Here is a 16,213-nt window from a genome sequence, read left to right on the forward strand (position 1 = left end):
ACTTTAACACGCGTTTAAAGCCCGTTCGTCTCGAAACCGCAGTCAAATGTAGATTAAGAGACAGGTTTATCGCTGCGATTTTTCTCTAAAAAAAATTTAAATAGGCATCTGAGGGTGGGAAGGTCTGTAGGAATTTTTGAAGGAGTGAAATCTTGAAGCAAAATTGAATGGTCAATGATTTCTTCAATGTTGCATTTAAATAAAAATTTCACCGATACGCAATATTATCATTTGATATTCTAATTAACCGACATAACCCATTGGAATAGTGAGGTGAAGTGGTATGGGAAAGGATATATAGCGTGCAGCGAAGGACGTCCTCCCACAAGCTAACACATTTCATGCCATATACGAACCCCGTTGCATTTGCCATTCAGGCAATTTTGAAAATATTTGAAAAATGAATTAGATATAGAGCAATTTCACATAACGTATCTAATGCATATTAAAATTTATAATTTTCCCCGCTAATTATAGGTCTGCAGAATTAAAAAAGTATAGAGCATACGTCTTAATGACTTTTGTTTAATTTTTAAAACGTGAATCGTATACGCCCCACGCGGCCTGAATGGAAAATCTTCAAAAATGGCGTCGCACGAAACGTGATAAACAGACTCAATAAGTCGTAGAAAGACGCTGTATGCAGACTGTTTACAACAAGTCCTATTGGAAATGTACGATGAAGTCCATGTTCAGCTGTATAGTTCGTACGACAAATAATGATACTAATAAAACAAGAATTCAGAATGACACCGTATTTTATTCACAAATTTTCATAACACCAATTTGTTACCAAAATAAAGGATTATTTTTTTTTAGTCATACACACATATTAACAACTTATAGAGGAGGTCGTAACAGATTTCAGTGCGTCTCTATCCGTTACAGTAAACGCGTTACTACACCGAGGCACAGGATATCTGGTGTACCATCGTCACAAACCTGTTACGTCCCATAGGAGTATTTCACAAGATATTCCAAATAGTTTAATTAAACATTGCGAGCTCTCTCGTTAGGGTAAAAACACTCCCATTAATACAGCCTTGGATCTTATCTCTAAAATTAATGATAACTTAAATTATAACTTCTCATATAAAAATAATAATAATTAATGATAAGACACATCATTACATTCTAAGTAGATAGACCGATGAAGATTTCATTGTTATCGTTTTTAAATCCAGTTCTGTTAAAAATCCTTTAAATCTATTGCACGTACATAAAATTTATCGTAAATATTTTTTTGCATTGATGGTAACAAATAACTATTTCTATTTATATTGACTGTTAACATGTTAAAAACAAATATAGATGCGACTAGAAATCTTTTTAACATATTCGAATAGTATACAAATCAGTCAATATCATTCCATTTCGCCAATAGGGTTGAAAATATATTTTTGGACATCTATACCACACATCTATAGCTCTTTCAAAATATATATTTGCAATTACTCTTTGTGCAAAACCTCTACGAGCGGGATACTATTTTAAATGTGCTCAAAAATCTTATATATAATCAATAATGGTTGAATTTCATTAAGTGCTCAAATTACCATAACTGATTACAAACTAAATGACAAATCACCTAAATTATTCTTGTATGGGAAAAAAACAAAAATTATACTCCCTCATACCTTTTGAAAGTTAAAATAATCTTAATCTAAGAAATAAGTTAAACGAACGCCGGACAAAAACCAAAACAGAAAAATGGCATTAGACTCAATTCATGATACACAATAGTTATTAGTATAAACAACTTTTATAGAAAATACTGGATAAAAAAATTCGACAATAAAGCTGCACAAACACAGAATACAAAAAAAATTATTCAACTAATTTGATCATACAATTATATTTATAATAAAATATCCTTAGGAACATTCATATTAATAATAAAATTAATTTACAAAATATCAATTTATCATTAACACATTTGAATTGGTTTCTGAAACATTACATTGAATAATCCATATTATATATTCAAGTACCATTAATTCATTTAATATACGTATTAAATAAACGATTTCATAGTCATTTATAACAGACGAAAGTCCCAAATTATCTCACAGCCAACTGCGATAGGATCATTCAAAAATTATAAATGTAATGTTAGATATAGCTCAGCGCGACTCCCAAATGAAGCAAACACGCTGTAAAATGTTATATTCTGTGAACACAAACCATATACTGTATGGGGTGTTATATAACGCTTTTGTTCGCACCTCAATCGCATGTCTGCTTCATCAGAGGGCCGCAAGATATTACAAACCTTACAGATAACCATAACCAGTACAAATATTTGAATAAATACACAACACACTTAAATAAAACGGCAGCATAAGACAAATTTACGCTAGATGTGTCGCTTCTATATCCATGTAAAACAACTGATCATTCGGGAACCCTGCGTTCAGTCTTACGCATGAAAATCATTTCGACGATTTCAAAACAAATTACTTGCTGGCACACATCTCTTAGAGCCGGTAGAAAAAAAAACTAAAACAATGTACTACTCCATGAGATGCTAATATATATTCTTTATAAATTCGTTATATCTTTCATAGAAATTCTTTTTCTACTGTTATAGCTAATTAGAAAGTCTCTAGTTATATTACTTTATGCTGACTTACATCAATCAAAAAATGAAATTATATATATATATATATATATATAAACGCCAACAAAAATCTGATAGTTATGAGAAACAATATATACTTATGCAGTGTACTTCGGGAATGTCAAAACAAAAACGGATTCATAGAGGTAGCAAGTGTAAATTTATAAAATCCATTCAGCCAAGGCGATTATATAAGTTAACTAATACATTTTTTGTAAAATCCTATTACAAAAACAATTAGTACATTATAGAGTGACCGTTGTATATAATACAATATACTAAAGAACTTATCAATAGCTGCTTAACGTTATGTCGCGGTGCGAAAAAGCGTTATGTAACATGCTAATTAGCATTACGACTCAATTGCTCAGTTTCATATTCAATTTTGACGTGAATTATAATCTACACGTCTGTTCCACATTCCTATTACCGGTATCACTAAGTTTATTTGCTACCCATAATCCATAAAATCAACAGAGTTAAAAAAAACTAAAACATCAGTGTATGTGAAACTAATACAAAAATTACGCCTATTTCATTTCATTATATTCATAGTTGCGAATTGACTAACACCTAGTATTTATATCATGGACTTCGACCCGTGTACACATTACATTAACAACGCGTAGTATAAAAGCTTTATAAAGAATTTAGATGCGTACACTTGCATACAACTTACGAAATAGTTTCACTTTAGCAAAACATTTTCATTCAAATAAGGCATTGTCATATTGCCTCTAGGAAAGGAAATTTACATCGAAACAACGTCAAGGTGAGATCAGACAATTCATTATCAACAAGCGAAAAGAAAAATCTTAGATAGCTAGGCTATACTCTCATACCCCACTATCCACTTTCAAACAAATATACAATCACTTAAATTAGAATTTTGATTACCCATCGGCATCGCTTACATTCACATACATATTCCAGTTTAGAGTTCATAATCAATTCCAACACAAAAGAATGTCCACGCCGTTTTTATAATAATAATATTAATAACAGAAATTATTCGACAAACTAACGGCCCGATAATATAATCTATTTATATTTAACACTTATGTAGTTATAACAATATTATAGTACAGTTAATATTACTAAACAATCCATAGTAATCGTCCGCATTCCGTATCACAAAACAAAGGGCACGTTACACCGAAGCTTCCAGTCCAACACAGCACCGAGTTACGCTAACAGCGTGATGGCCGATGTCGTAAACTAAACGTAGACAATTATACATTTCGAGTGACAGCTCAAATCGAGGTCAACTTTAGTCACTGCCATGGAGCGACAGTCAGAGCTAACTAATAGCTCGGCGGCCTGAGCCCAGGTTCCTGGAGCCTTCAAGCTTAACTACCTAAAAGAGGGCATAGCAGTGAATGTCCAGTCGAAAAAAATACAATCAGTCTAATTAGCCGATACTTCAGAGTCGAAATAAAAATAGTTTGAATACTTTCATGGGAAAATTCAATATTATATTCCACAGAATCTAATGTCCAATCAAATCACAACATACACTGTGCTCATATTTCACATGGCATCATAATTTATTAATAGCTAATATGTTAGCAATATTAATACATATAGATTAGCAATAAAAACAATATAGAGAAATTTATATTTAGTATACATAGTAATAGTTAACTCGAGATTCATGTGCAAAAAAAAATCTTAACAACCAGGAAAATATTGAAATGTTACATGAAATTGAATGTTTGAGAAAAAAAAAATGTTGTTTTTGTGCGTTAGGATGTCATTTACACTACTAATTGTATAATTGTCCACAAAAAGTCCAAAAACACAAGTCGGTATTGTTTGCCACTTACATAACTGTTTAATAAAGCATGCAATAAAATATTATAGTGCTTTTGATGTCATATTAAAATTATTTCCGAACACCGTCCATTACGCTATTACACAACCTTATCAAACTATACCAACCACAAGGTCAAAGGCCTTACCGATTTCTTGAGTTCGCCACAATTTGTACATTCTCATGCAATAACATGTTTTATATTTTATATTATTTAGCTAACCTTCATATATTAGGCACATGGAAACTTAAACTTGACTCTGGTTAAAAATTATGACTTCAACATAGGAAGCTCTAATCAAAAATATTAAGTCATTTAAGTGGCCATTAGTATGTGGATATGATTTCTAAATTTACATTATACATGAATCAAAAATTGTAAATCACACATACATATGTATATAAAATATAAACTTATTGATGCATGTATTGCATGAGACTGCACAAATTATGCCAATACCTTTACCATACTCAAAAAATGCACCATGGCATATCATAATTTCCCTTATCACAACATATCTGAACTTTGTACTTTCCATCAGTTCATTTTTTTTAAATTTTGATGTTCATAATTTATATTATTACAGAATAACATAATTATAATACATTTTTTATTTTATTTTTTTTTAATTTATAGCACAATTCCATATTGTCCAAAACTTAGTAACTACTCTTGACGAAGTTGCAACTAAAGATTTAGTATAAAAAACTTTGGCAGTTTCGAACTGTAAGAGCCTATTTTAGAATTTTACAACCTTTTAACCAAAAGAGTAATTTTTGGGGTCCCATCAACTTTGCCAACTCCAACACATTTATGCTCAAAAAATTTATTTACAAATTCAAGCCCATTCTTAACTAGAATGAGTGAAAATTTCGATTAAAAATGAGTCATTAATACCCTTCTCCATTTTGGCATAAGAAACCATATGTAAACATTTTGATTTACAATCTAAGTATTTACATTTATATAAGTTCATGAATTAAACTATTTTAAGATTAATTTACATTATAATACAAAAGAATAGGGCGAAAATAAAGCAAGCATTAAAGTGAAAATCCTAAAATACAATAAAAAAAATTGCATTTAAATATACAATTCAATTTTTTACAATAACACAGTGCACTTGCTTAGGTAAATTTGAGTCTGTACTTAGATACATGAGAAAATTTCGTTGTGCAATAATAGTTATAATAGGCACAGTTTTATTTACAATCACATGTCCAAAATTCACTGTCACTTCTCACTGGTTTAAATATCTAGTTAAATGTTGCTGGTGAATTAAATGTTTATTCCGGCTTGCCAGAGGCCCTGAGAGGGGGCAACATGTCATGTCGTCTGTACATGAGCAGGTATGGCATCCTTGGGGATTTGGGCTTCAGCACCTGAGCCTCAGTGACTTGAGTCACTGTTGAATCATCATACCTGCAGAGTAACAAAATCACTTATCACAATGCACAACTTGTGTATTTAAAATTTTATTGTTTCAATTAGCTCAGTAAAATTTTGTCAACATTTGTGATAACAATCACTTTCAGCGACGAAAAATAAGTAGCATCATTGAAAACATAATTATATTTTTTGATCTATAAATTGTTAACAACTTGATAAAATATTGTCTCGCAGATAAATGTTTTTCATGCATAATAATGTTATAATTATCATGAACTAAGTCATACAAAACATTCCTTTCACAGTACCATTTGTACATATTAAATTATGAAAATAAAGAATGTTGGACACTCACCTTATCCAGCCAACTTGCCCATGGTAAGTATCAGTAACATAATGGCCCTTCACTGCTTCTACTCCTTCATGATATACGACCGCAAACAACTTGTACAAACGTTGCTTTTGGGTATATTTTAACTTTGATGACATGATCTCTGTAAACAACAGTTATTTAGTTGCTATAATCTAAAAGAAGTCCATACAAAGTTTGCATAGTTTTTAAAAACTCAGTCATTGTGGTCCACATGTATGTTATAATTTTTATCACATTCAGAGACGAAAAATAAAATACATCATAGTATATACAGATCAATAATGAAATTAAAAACAAATATATAGTTTTTATTCTACAAGAGCATTTTACTTTTTTTTATTCATTGTCTATATCTAATTATATATTGAAAAACAAAAATTAAGAATACATACTTGGATCAATTTTTAGGTCTATTGGGAAATCAATATTCTTCACAATCTTAGCAGTGTGGCCTTCAGAGTCTAATTGGAAGCACTTAAGATGCAGCAACAATACAACTGGTAATTCTTCAATTGATAATTGTTGCCATGCATCAGACACACCTTCCAAGGTGTCTTTGCCAGCTAAAAGTTCTAGCGCGTCTTTCACTGTATTTGAACGCTGTAAAAAACAAATTGATTATAGAAAAAAAAAATGGGAATAATAGCAAAGTTGCAAGTGCACTCAACTTTTTTTATCATTGTAGATATATCCCTCAGATAAGCATACAAAATAAATCATGTAAAAATACATATATGTTATATTTTGGAACATGTTCCACAACTTTAAAAAATCGTGTAAGATACAAAAACTAAAAATTTTCTTAAAAAAGTACAGTCTAAAAGAAGTGATAATTAGACCCATATTACAGTACACGTGAGTAGCCGAAATTAGAAAAAAATCAGGAATTCATGACCAAAAAATCATTTGCAAAGCATATATTAATTGTTACTGGAGAAATACATCATAACAAAATCGGGTAAAAAGCTTTATTTATTTATTTCAAAATTGTGTAAGAGTGTATTTATTGTTATTGAAGAACCACGTTATTTCAAAATCGCGTAAAATAGTTTCGGGTGTAGTGTAGTTAAAAGGGTATATCTGGCACAGTTTGTGAATTTAAATCTTTTGTACCTCTATATCAAGTTGCAGAGTGAAGAAAGGTTGCACAGCATCTGTGACATCGTGATGCTGGGCGCGATGCAATCGATGCCGAGTCCGACCTCGGAAAATGTCGGCCACTGGTGTTCGACGCGCTGCCCAGCGCCTTTCCACAGCGCCGCGGTTCTTCGGTCCCATCACCTACAAGCGAAATATTTTTCTAGATACCAATTAAAGTTATGGATTCATAGGTACAAATGCTCAATAATATATTACCTTCCATTCATCATCATCATCTTCCTCTGGGGATTGTTCTAGGGTAACTACACCATTCGGTCGATTGTTGGAGTCTTTTGGTTCTTCAGGTTCCACAAGCTTCATCAACTGAAAAAACAACAATATGCATTTAGAGTGATGATTTATTTTGTAAGCGTTAGGCAGAGCTCTTTACATTTAAAGATATTTAACTCTTTTGCTGCGGAGCGCCTAAAAATGAATTACTCTCTCTAAGCCATTCATCCATGATAGTTGCAAAATTGATTAATAATTGTATTTGGTTATGTGACAAAATATCTGCACAGGATGCGTATGCAGCTATCTCATTGGTAACAAACAAATTGATGAACATGATCGTGCAATTATTGACATGATAATGTAAAAAAAGTTCACTGAGAAAGAGCCTATAGTCAAACGCCAAAAGGTGCTGTTCACACCGAAAAGATTAATGATGTGTTATATATATAGAAAATATTTTCAATGTTGCACATTGACACTCACATTATTAACGGTGGCAAGTAAGAGTTAATGTATTTATTTCTTTCATATTTATTTTTTAACCTTTTCAATTCAGGAAAAATGCATATCCAATTTTTATATACCAGATTTTCATGATATAAGTATATCTGACATTGTTGTTCCAGAAATAAAAACATACAAAACCAAAATGATTAATTTATCAATGAGATGAATTGTACAATTTTTTATATTGGACTCAGCAAAACAAGTATTAGTGTTCAATGTGGATGAAAAAACCCACCCATTATTAGTAACATTTAAAGATACTTTACCTCCAGCATTTCATCATTAAGTGAGTTGAGCAAACAACCGAGGAATTCTTCAGCATCCTCCTGTCTGCCCTCTTGCGAACCAGGGAAAGGACGAAGTGCTCTTAATACACGTAATCCAGAGGCCCCATCCAATGGAGGTCCAGCTGGTACAGAAGGCGCTACATTGGCCCCAGCACCTGTACTCCCAGCGCCAATTTCACCACGAGATCGTCGCGTTACACTGGCCAATGGGCCAAATTCATAACACAGTTCAACCCTGGAGAGAAATAAAATTATTACAATACAAATTAAACATTGTAAAAAACTAATTTTAGTTGTAATTTTAAAGAATTCAATTAACACAAACTTAATAAATAATATTAAAGTAAACAAACAAACTGGGACCAATTGATTTTAATAAAAATTAGTTATGGTTTGTGACTAAGAAAGCGAAAATTTATGTGAAGTCTTTTAAAGTTATAACGTAGATTGAATTTAGACTTATTTTTTCGATAGTTGGATAAATTTATTTATCATAAGTTGTTATTAAACCAAGTTAACTAGTATATAAAATTACATTAGAAATTATTTTTATTTGGACATAATTTTAGTAAATAATTATATTTATGAAAACTTTTAATAATAAAATGTGTTTCAGTATGCATATGGTTGAAAAGTTTTAAACAAAAGATTATTACGTACATGGAGTCAATAACAGGTGTGCTGGACTTTCCACGCCGCGTCTGATATGGTAGTGCTTTTAGCATATTGTAAAATGGCGGGCAAGCAATAAGTGCTTGCAAGATAGCATTTACGTAACAGTAATTAGACCGGTTTGTAAGACCGCGTGGGAGCAACGATACTGATCTATTATCAAGTTGATATTTAGTAAGAAATTCTGAAAAAAAAAAATTTCATATAATTTTTTTATATCGTATATAAAAACAACCAAATTATGTAATAAAATCAATCAATTTGGTAAATTAATTAATCACCAAATTACTATTTAATGCATTATAAAAATAGCATATATATATATATATTTACCTCCCATCCTGTATGAGTTAGGGTCATCACTAAATGGTGATGGTTGAACAGGCAAAGCAGGTGACGGATCTTTCTGAATTGGTATCTGAACTTCAGTAGTCGGTGTGGCATTTATTTTCGCAGGTGCTGGAGTACTGTTAGTATTGCTTACAGCATTTACTGATGTCTTTTCTGAGTAAGAGACTATAGTAGGTGCCATTGTGGTCACCGGTCGTGGCGTAGGTGACGCTTTATCAGCAATAGCGGTTTGAAGTGGTGACGCATCAAATGGAGGGACTTTGGCAACAGGTTTTTGTACATTGGAAGGAATGGGAGGGGATGTGGCGGTAGGGCTTGAAGGTTCTTCTATGGGAGGTGCAATTTGTGATGATGTAATATTCGTAGTTTTGTTAGAGAATAAGCTAGCCCATGATTTGCCAGGAGCCGGTGGAGGGTTCGGTTGGACGACTGGCGCAGGCAATGGATCTCCTCTATTTCTTGGAGTTGGAGGTGGAGGGAAATCTGATGCTGTAGGAGCTGGCGGGGGAGGCTGCGGCACAGGAGGTGGTTCAGGAATAGGTACTATTTTCCTTGAATGCCCAAATGGTGATTTATTTGTCACAATCAGAGGAGGTCCTTGAGAATGCAAAGTAATGGAAATTGGCATTGGTGCTTTACTCGGCGGTAGTGGTGGCTCGCGTTTTTGATGCTCAATAATTTTCTCGCCATCCATGTTATCGCTAGAAGGAGAACGATTTGTTCCCTCACGCTTCTGTCTATTTCCGAAAGGGACTTTGGAGGTAGAGACAGATTGTAATGGCACGGCTGTTTGAGGTAACGACGGTTTTGGCGGTGCTTTGCCACCCGAGAAAGGAGCGGCAGGTCCTTTAGGTGGCTTTCCCACAGTTGGTGCCTGTTTGCTATTATTACCAGTTTGCCCATTTGTAGCAGTTGGTGGAAAAGTCTTACCAAGATTTTGGGTTTGATTAACATCACCAACTTTATTGTCGTTAGCTGACCATGCAGGCTTCGTAGAATCAGCTTTTATTATTGGAGATACTTTATCATTAGTCATTGTAGATTTCACTTGATTAATATCTGCAGGGCGTTCAGTCTGTTTAGGACTAGCTGGTCCTTTATTAGAAATTTTTAGATCTTTAATAGGAAGCAATTCAGTCGTTCCTGCAGAGGCACTTACAGAAGGTGATGCACTGGCCGTGACATTTTTGTCAGATTTATCTAAAGCCCCATAATTTTTATTGTGGTTTTGTCCTTGAACGAAATTCTTGGCATGCACATTGAATTGATGGGGAGTCGACTGATGGGGGAGCTGTTGTGGAATTGGGATTGGACCTGGGTGCGGAGGTGGCGGTAAGTACATGGGTGGCATATATTCTACTCCGCTCTCTACTGGAGGTCCATATGGCGGTCCTGCATAATGTGCACTAGCGTAATATGCGTCCACCGCTTCCTGCTCCATCACAACTTCTTGCTGATACTCATCTGGTCCTTTGTCCGGTTCTCCTTCGACTGGTATTTGGTAGTCGGGATAATACGGTGGGTAGGTATACGGGCCATATACCAACGGTTGATACATCGGCACATGGTATAGCGGTGCGCCCTGTGCTTGTGCAGCTGGATAATATTGAGGATATTGCAAGTAATACGGCGGTGGCTGCGGTGGCGGTGAAGGAGGCCTCTTGCCACGTCTGTCACGTCTGTGATTACGCGGCGGTCGTTCTACTTGAGGAGGCGGCGGGACGTATTGATGTTGAGGGGGTTGGTAGTATTGTCCCATGTAGCCGTGCACGTTGACGTTTGCTGTAACTTGACTGACGTATACGTTGGGCGGTGCTACCGGCCACTGAGGAGGCGGAGGATAGGATGGAGCTGGCTGTACATAGGGCGGCGGGGCGTGCGAGGGGGCGTGCGGGGGGCCGGTAGCGCCCCGCTGCGGCGAGTGGGGCGCCATCTCGCACTCGCCGCCCGACAGGCTATCCAGGCTGCTCGACACGGTCGGTGGGCCCGCTGTGCTCGATGAACACGATGAAAAATCTGAATAAATGCAAAATTTTAATAATTTATTCCATGCTACGAACATGCCAGATCTGCAGTCTAAGACTAAATAATGTGATCAAACATTGAGATATGGTTATCCAGAAATCACAATAAATGCAATAATAAATATAAATAAAAGCATAGTAAGTACAACAAAAAGTAAAGTACAACAATATTTTCAAAAATTAAGTCTTGATAATTGACTTACTTATATAACTTTTTTTTTTATTTCCATATATATAAAATTATAAAAGATAAATGATTTCAATAAAAAAAGGACATTAACTAAAAAAATACAGACATGAGGGTCTTAGTGTGAAGGATTTTAAGGTATAAACAAATAAAATAGTAAAATTCAAAATACAACCAGTGGTTCCTATTTACTATCATACCTACAGAAAAATGATATAACTTATTAATTTCTACTTTTCAGAGAGCCTTAAATATATTTTACGTGATGTGGCATTCATTTGTATTATCAATTTTCCTGATCTGCAGTGAAATCTGGACACAATCCCAATGTAAATTAATTTCTAATAAATAATATGTAGAGATAAATTTAGGATAATTTGAATTATTATGACACAAAAAGTGAAAAACAAAAAATATACCCATTGTACAAAATCAAGAAACCTAATTATTAGAAATATAAACACTATTAATAAATGTTAATATCAATCAATAAAATTTGAACTTTATTGACTTTTAAACAGAATTGATTTCTTATAATTACCAAAACAAGAATTTTTACAATCATCTCTGTCAAGTTTAAGCAATGTGTCTTAATCACATGTCAAACCCAAACACTGACGAAAATACATAAATATATATTATTCTCATATTAGTTGTTGTTTTACAAACATAAGTAGAAGAAATTGATGGTTTCATGGGCCCTTATTATTTAGATATTATTTTTTACTTCATCATAAGCTTAAGAAAACCTAAAACTGGCAAATCTGAGACGTGGTAGTTTACGATGGGCCTTATAAGAAGGTTCAAGGTCACCTAGAGAACAATGACGAGGACTTCGCCATTAGCTTCGTTGCGAGAACGAATCATAAGAGATCTGAAGAGAACCAACGTCGCTAGCGTAGCTCGCGGCGTTGTTCGTTGGAATTCGCAATGGGCGGGGCTAACTGCTCGTGCAACGATGGTTCATTGGGGCTGAAAAGTATTTGGAGTGGTGACCACGAGCCAGTAGATGCGGCGAGGGTAGTCACCCCAGTAGACGGACTAACGATACAGTCGAGGCAGCAAGTCACTGTATGGGGGCAAAGCAATACCAGTTACTATTTCTGACCTATGGCTTGCAGTGGATGTTTATCAGCTATTAAGATAATATTTAAAACGCACTAACCTGCAACGGGTTCTGTCCAACCCAATGCAGCTGCTGATGTGGATACAGAACTGTCTGGATTTCTCTCGAACAGTGCACACTGCAGACTGCTCAGCTCCGCTTCTTTCACATCTGATAAGTCTAGGAACTCATACTCCTGAAACATGCCACACTAATTTACTAAAATACTTATGTTAAACAAACTTGTTTCTAAAACATAAAACTACTAATACTTATGTCAATATATTATGTAATACTTTTGCTTAGTCCAAATTATGAAATGTAAATGGCTCTAATTAAAGATTTTCTTGTTGTAATGACCATTTGACTGCTATAAATAAAAATAAATAATTATAGGAAAAAATTGTATGATATACTGTCTCTTAATCAAAATTTTTACACATATATTGGAATGTTTAGAAAAACTACTTATATGCATGTATACCTAATTTTCATTAGCAATTAAATTCCAAATTTTGTAATAAATTGTAACAAGAACAAATGTTTATGCTGTATGGGAATATATAAACTATAATCAATAAAATTATAATATGTTAGATGTGCCCATTAAGATTTTAGGAATAGAAAAAAAATATTTTTAAATTTTATGCAGAAGTTTTCCATTCCAAGTTTCTATATATTATTTAAAATGTACATTAAATAATGCTGTTATCTTGTATGTTTTTATTAATATAAATCTATGAAACAAGTGAATTCTGTTAGTTTTGTCAAATCTGAAATGTAATAAACAACAAAAAGTATTTTTAACATCAACCATTTATTATGTTCATTAACAATAGCGTGGTATAACAAGAACTAAGTTCACAGAAACTAAAAAGTCTGTCAACTTATATTTTTAGCAAGTATAAGATATATGATTTCTACTGTCTCAGCCCTCCCGTATGTCATAGATTTATGGAAAAGCCAGTGAAAATTTATAATTAATGCTGAAAATGACGTCTATTACATCAAGCAGCAGCTATTATACAAATTTATGAGAAACATGTCCAGTTTTTATTTCATTAGATGAAATAATAAATGCTGTTTTAGTGTCAGCTAGTTTTACCCAACCAAACAAACCTTGATCTATACATAAATAATATACTCTTCATAATTCTATAAGTTAACTGTTCAACAATTTATATAATTGGAAATATTGGCTAAAATAAGATATAACTTCTGTTTGAAAGCTTTATACTAAAATACTGGTTATCTTGTATATAACATAATGACATAAGTAACCCAAAATACAAACATAGAAAGCTTTTACTGTTCAGCTCCTAACCTACCAAAATGTATATATGAATATATACATTAAAATGAGTAAAATACTAAGCACATGAAAAAAATATTGATTATAGGTCATCAATAAATATGTTTTTATATGATAAATTGATGTGACAAACAATGCATTTACTTAATTGCTTGCCCTATCCATATCAATTTAGTGATATTGATTTATTTATTGTTTTAAAACATTTTCTAATGGTAAACTAAATGCCTCATAGGCTCTCTACCAATCATCCTGGTTATGTGGTTCTTAAAATGTACATAAGATGGTTTTATCAGTTTAATCATTGTAATCACTTAAATAATTAGACTATTGAAATGTAAACTTTGACTTTATTAAACTTAGTGAGAGGTCTAAAAAAAGGTTCTAATACTGGGACAAAAATATGAACCCAGTGAAAAAACTGTTATATGTAAATATCTCATTAAAACTCTACTTGGATATTGACAAGAACAAAGTTCTGTAAATTTACATCTCACATTTCAATTTCAATTGGTGATTTTACACAATGTAAAAGAAAATGTCTAGTATAATTTTAGTTACAAAGCATTCATAAAAGAAGCATAATGATCTTCTGTAATTGTTTTTAGAATCAACCATTAAAGAGACATTTATTTGATGTGGTTTACAATAGTTTCTGCTAATTACAACAATGACTACAATTTTAGATGTATCTTTACATACAGACACAAAGATATTTAGAATAAACATAAAACTGCATGCAATTTGTGTCAAGCTAATAACACCAAATAAACATTATTTTCTTTTATAATACTACAATATTATGCAATATATATATTTAATATATGTAACTAATATTAATCATTACTAATCAAAATTTAGAATTACTCAGCTTTGAAGAGTCTAATGACCAAGTAACCTTGAATTTAGTTGTAGATTTAAGTGTCATCCATAATGAACATTGGACTTCATTCCAGGTTGTCAAATTTATAGGTTATAAAATATCGGGATTTACTTGTATATAAAGCGTAACTCAAAATAAAAACACGATAAAATATACTCGCAGCAGTTCCGATATCGTGCAAAAGAATATTATGCAACTTGGCCTGTTTCGACCAAATAACAACAACAAATCCATCTATGCACATGTGGTTTGTCAAGTCATGTAATACGATGCAATAGTGAAATACACATACCTAGAACCAATGTTAATCAAATTCACTTCCTTTTCAATTCCATCCGATTAAGTCATATTTTTCACCATCTAGCATTTTCTTGTTAAAATTCAAAGCTGCAAAATGTGCGGAACGTTTGGAGGACTATAAGATGGCGTAACAACGCTCGGTTGCCGGGTGCCATGTATTGACAAATCAACAAACTTCAATTCTTTTATGTAAACTCGAAACTGGACACTATACTTAATAAAAACTATCAGACTTACCTCCCACGTGCACACACATTCTGGAAAGAGATTTTTTCTAATGTAATGGCCAGTTTCAAAATCACCAAAACAAGAAACAAAAGCCAAACAAAATTAAACGAAATATGCTGCAACTATGTTACTCTTACCGTTTTCATCAAATCCATGGCCTTTTACAGGACACCATCACGAATAATATATTGTAATAATATTACATGTGTGAAGAGACTGCGGTGTTATGAATAAAAATCTTGGAACGGGATCAACGTCGAGGCCATGCACTCACCAACACATAACAGGATGTGACAAAACACGCGCCATTTTCAACTTAATTCTAATAACCAATAGAATTGCGATATTTAGCTAGCATAGACAACTTTATGTACAATATTGTCGCTTTGTGCGGATGTTACGAAATTTTTCAATTCTTTTTAAGGGTTATTCACATGCTCTGTCAATGTACCTCTTTCGATTTTTCTTACATCTTGTTTATACTTTAACTTATATATTAGTGATTATAATTTTCTGAGACAGTAAATTATTATCCACTAATTATTCCAGAATTTTATATATGAATAACAACATTTTTTTCAAATCCTGTGAATGCCTATATATTTTCGGAATAAAGAACTATTTTTATTATAAAAGGAGGAATAAAATATACTTGTCTCTCTTGTAACAAAAGTTACCAAATTTATTGTGTACTAAAATTATACATAATCATCGACTTTCTTTAATTAAATCAAAACACAGTAGATTCTCCAAAAATGTCCATAGATGGCGTTAACACTAAATTATT

At 32.9% G+C, this 16,213-nt stretch overlaps 1 protein-coding gene across 1 annotated transcript; it reads right to left on the reverse strand.

The window, feature by feature from the left end:
• Positions 1-740: 740 nt before the first annotated feature.
• Positions 741-15,700, reverse strand: Usp10 (ubiquitin specific protease 10). Its single transcript, XM_068762681.1, has 10 exons — positions 15,564-15,700; positions 12,764-12,899; positions 9,370-11,403; positions 9,025-9,220; positions 8,344-8,599; positions 7,553-7,660; positions 7,310-7,477; positions 6,589-6,796; positions 6,179-6,317; positions 741-5,856 (listed from the first exon to the last, which is right to left on the reverse strand). The coding sequence occupies exons 1-10, from the start codon at positions 15,579-15,581 to the stop codon at positions 5,721-5,723; spliced, it is 3,399 nt and encodes a 1,132-aa protein (XP_068618782.1). The 5' UTR covers positions 15,582-15,700; the 3' UTR covers positions 741-5,720.
• Between the last annotated feature and the right edge of the window lie 513 nt (positions 15,701-16,213).

The sequence above is a fragment of the Battus philenor genome, unplaced genomic scaffold (assembly GCF_028537555.1).
Source record: "Battus philenor isolate CCGP_79_NKW_IND1 unplaced genomic scaffold, ilBatPhil1.0.hap1 SCAF_16, whole genome shotgun sequence".
Taxonomy (NCBI): Eukaryota; Metazoa; Arthropoda; class Insecta; order Lepidoptera; family Papilionidae; genus Battus; species Battus philenor.

Coding starts and splice junctions, on each gene's coding strand:
- Usp10 (XM_068762681.1), bottom strand. Junction 8,600..9,024: donor ACACCTGTTATTGACTCCAT/GTACGTAATAAT, acceptor ATTTCTCTCCAG/GGTTGAACTGTGTTATGAAT. Junction 6,797..7,309: donor CTCTGCAACTTGATATAGAG/GTACAAAAGATT, acceptor TGTTTTTTACAG/CGTTCAAATACAGTGAAAGA.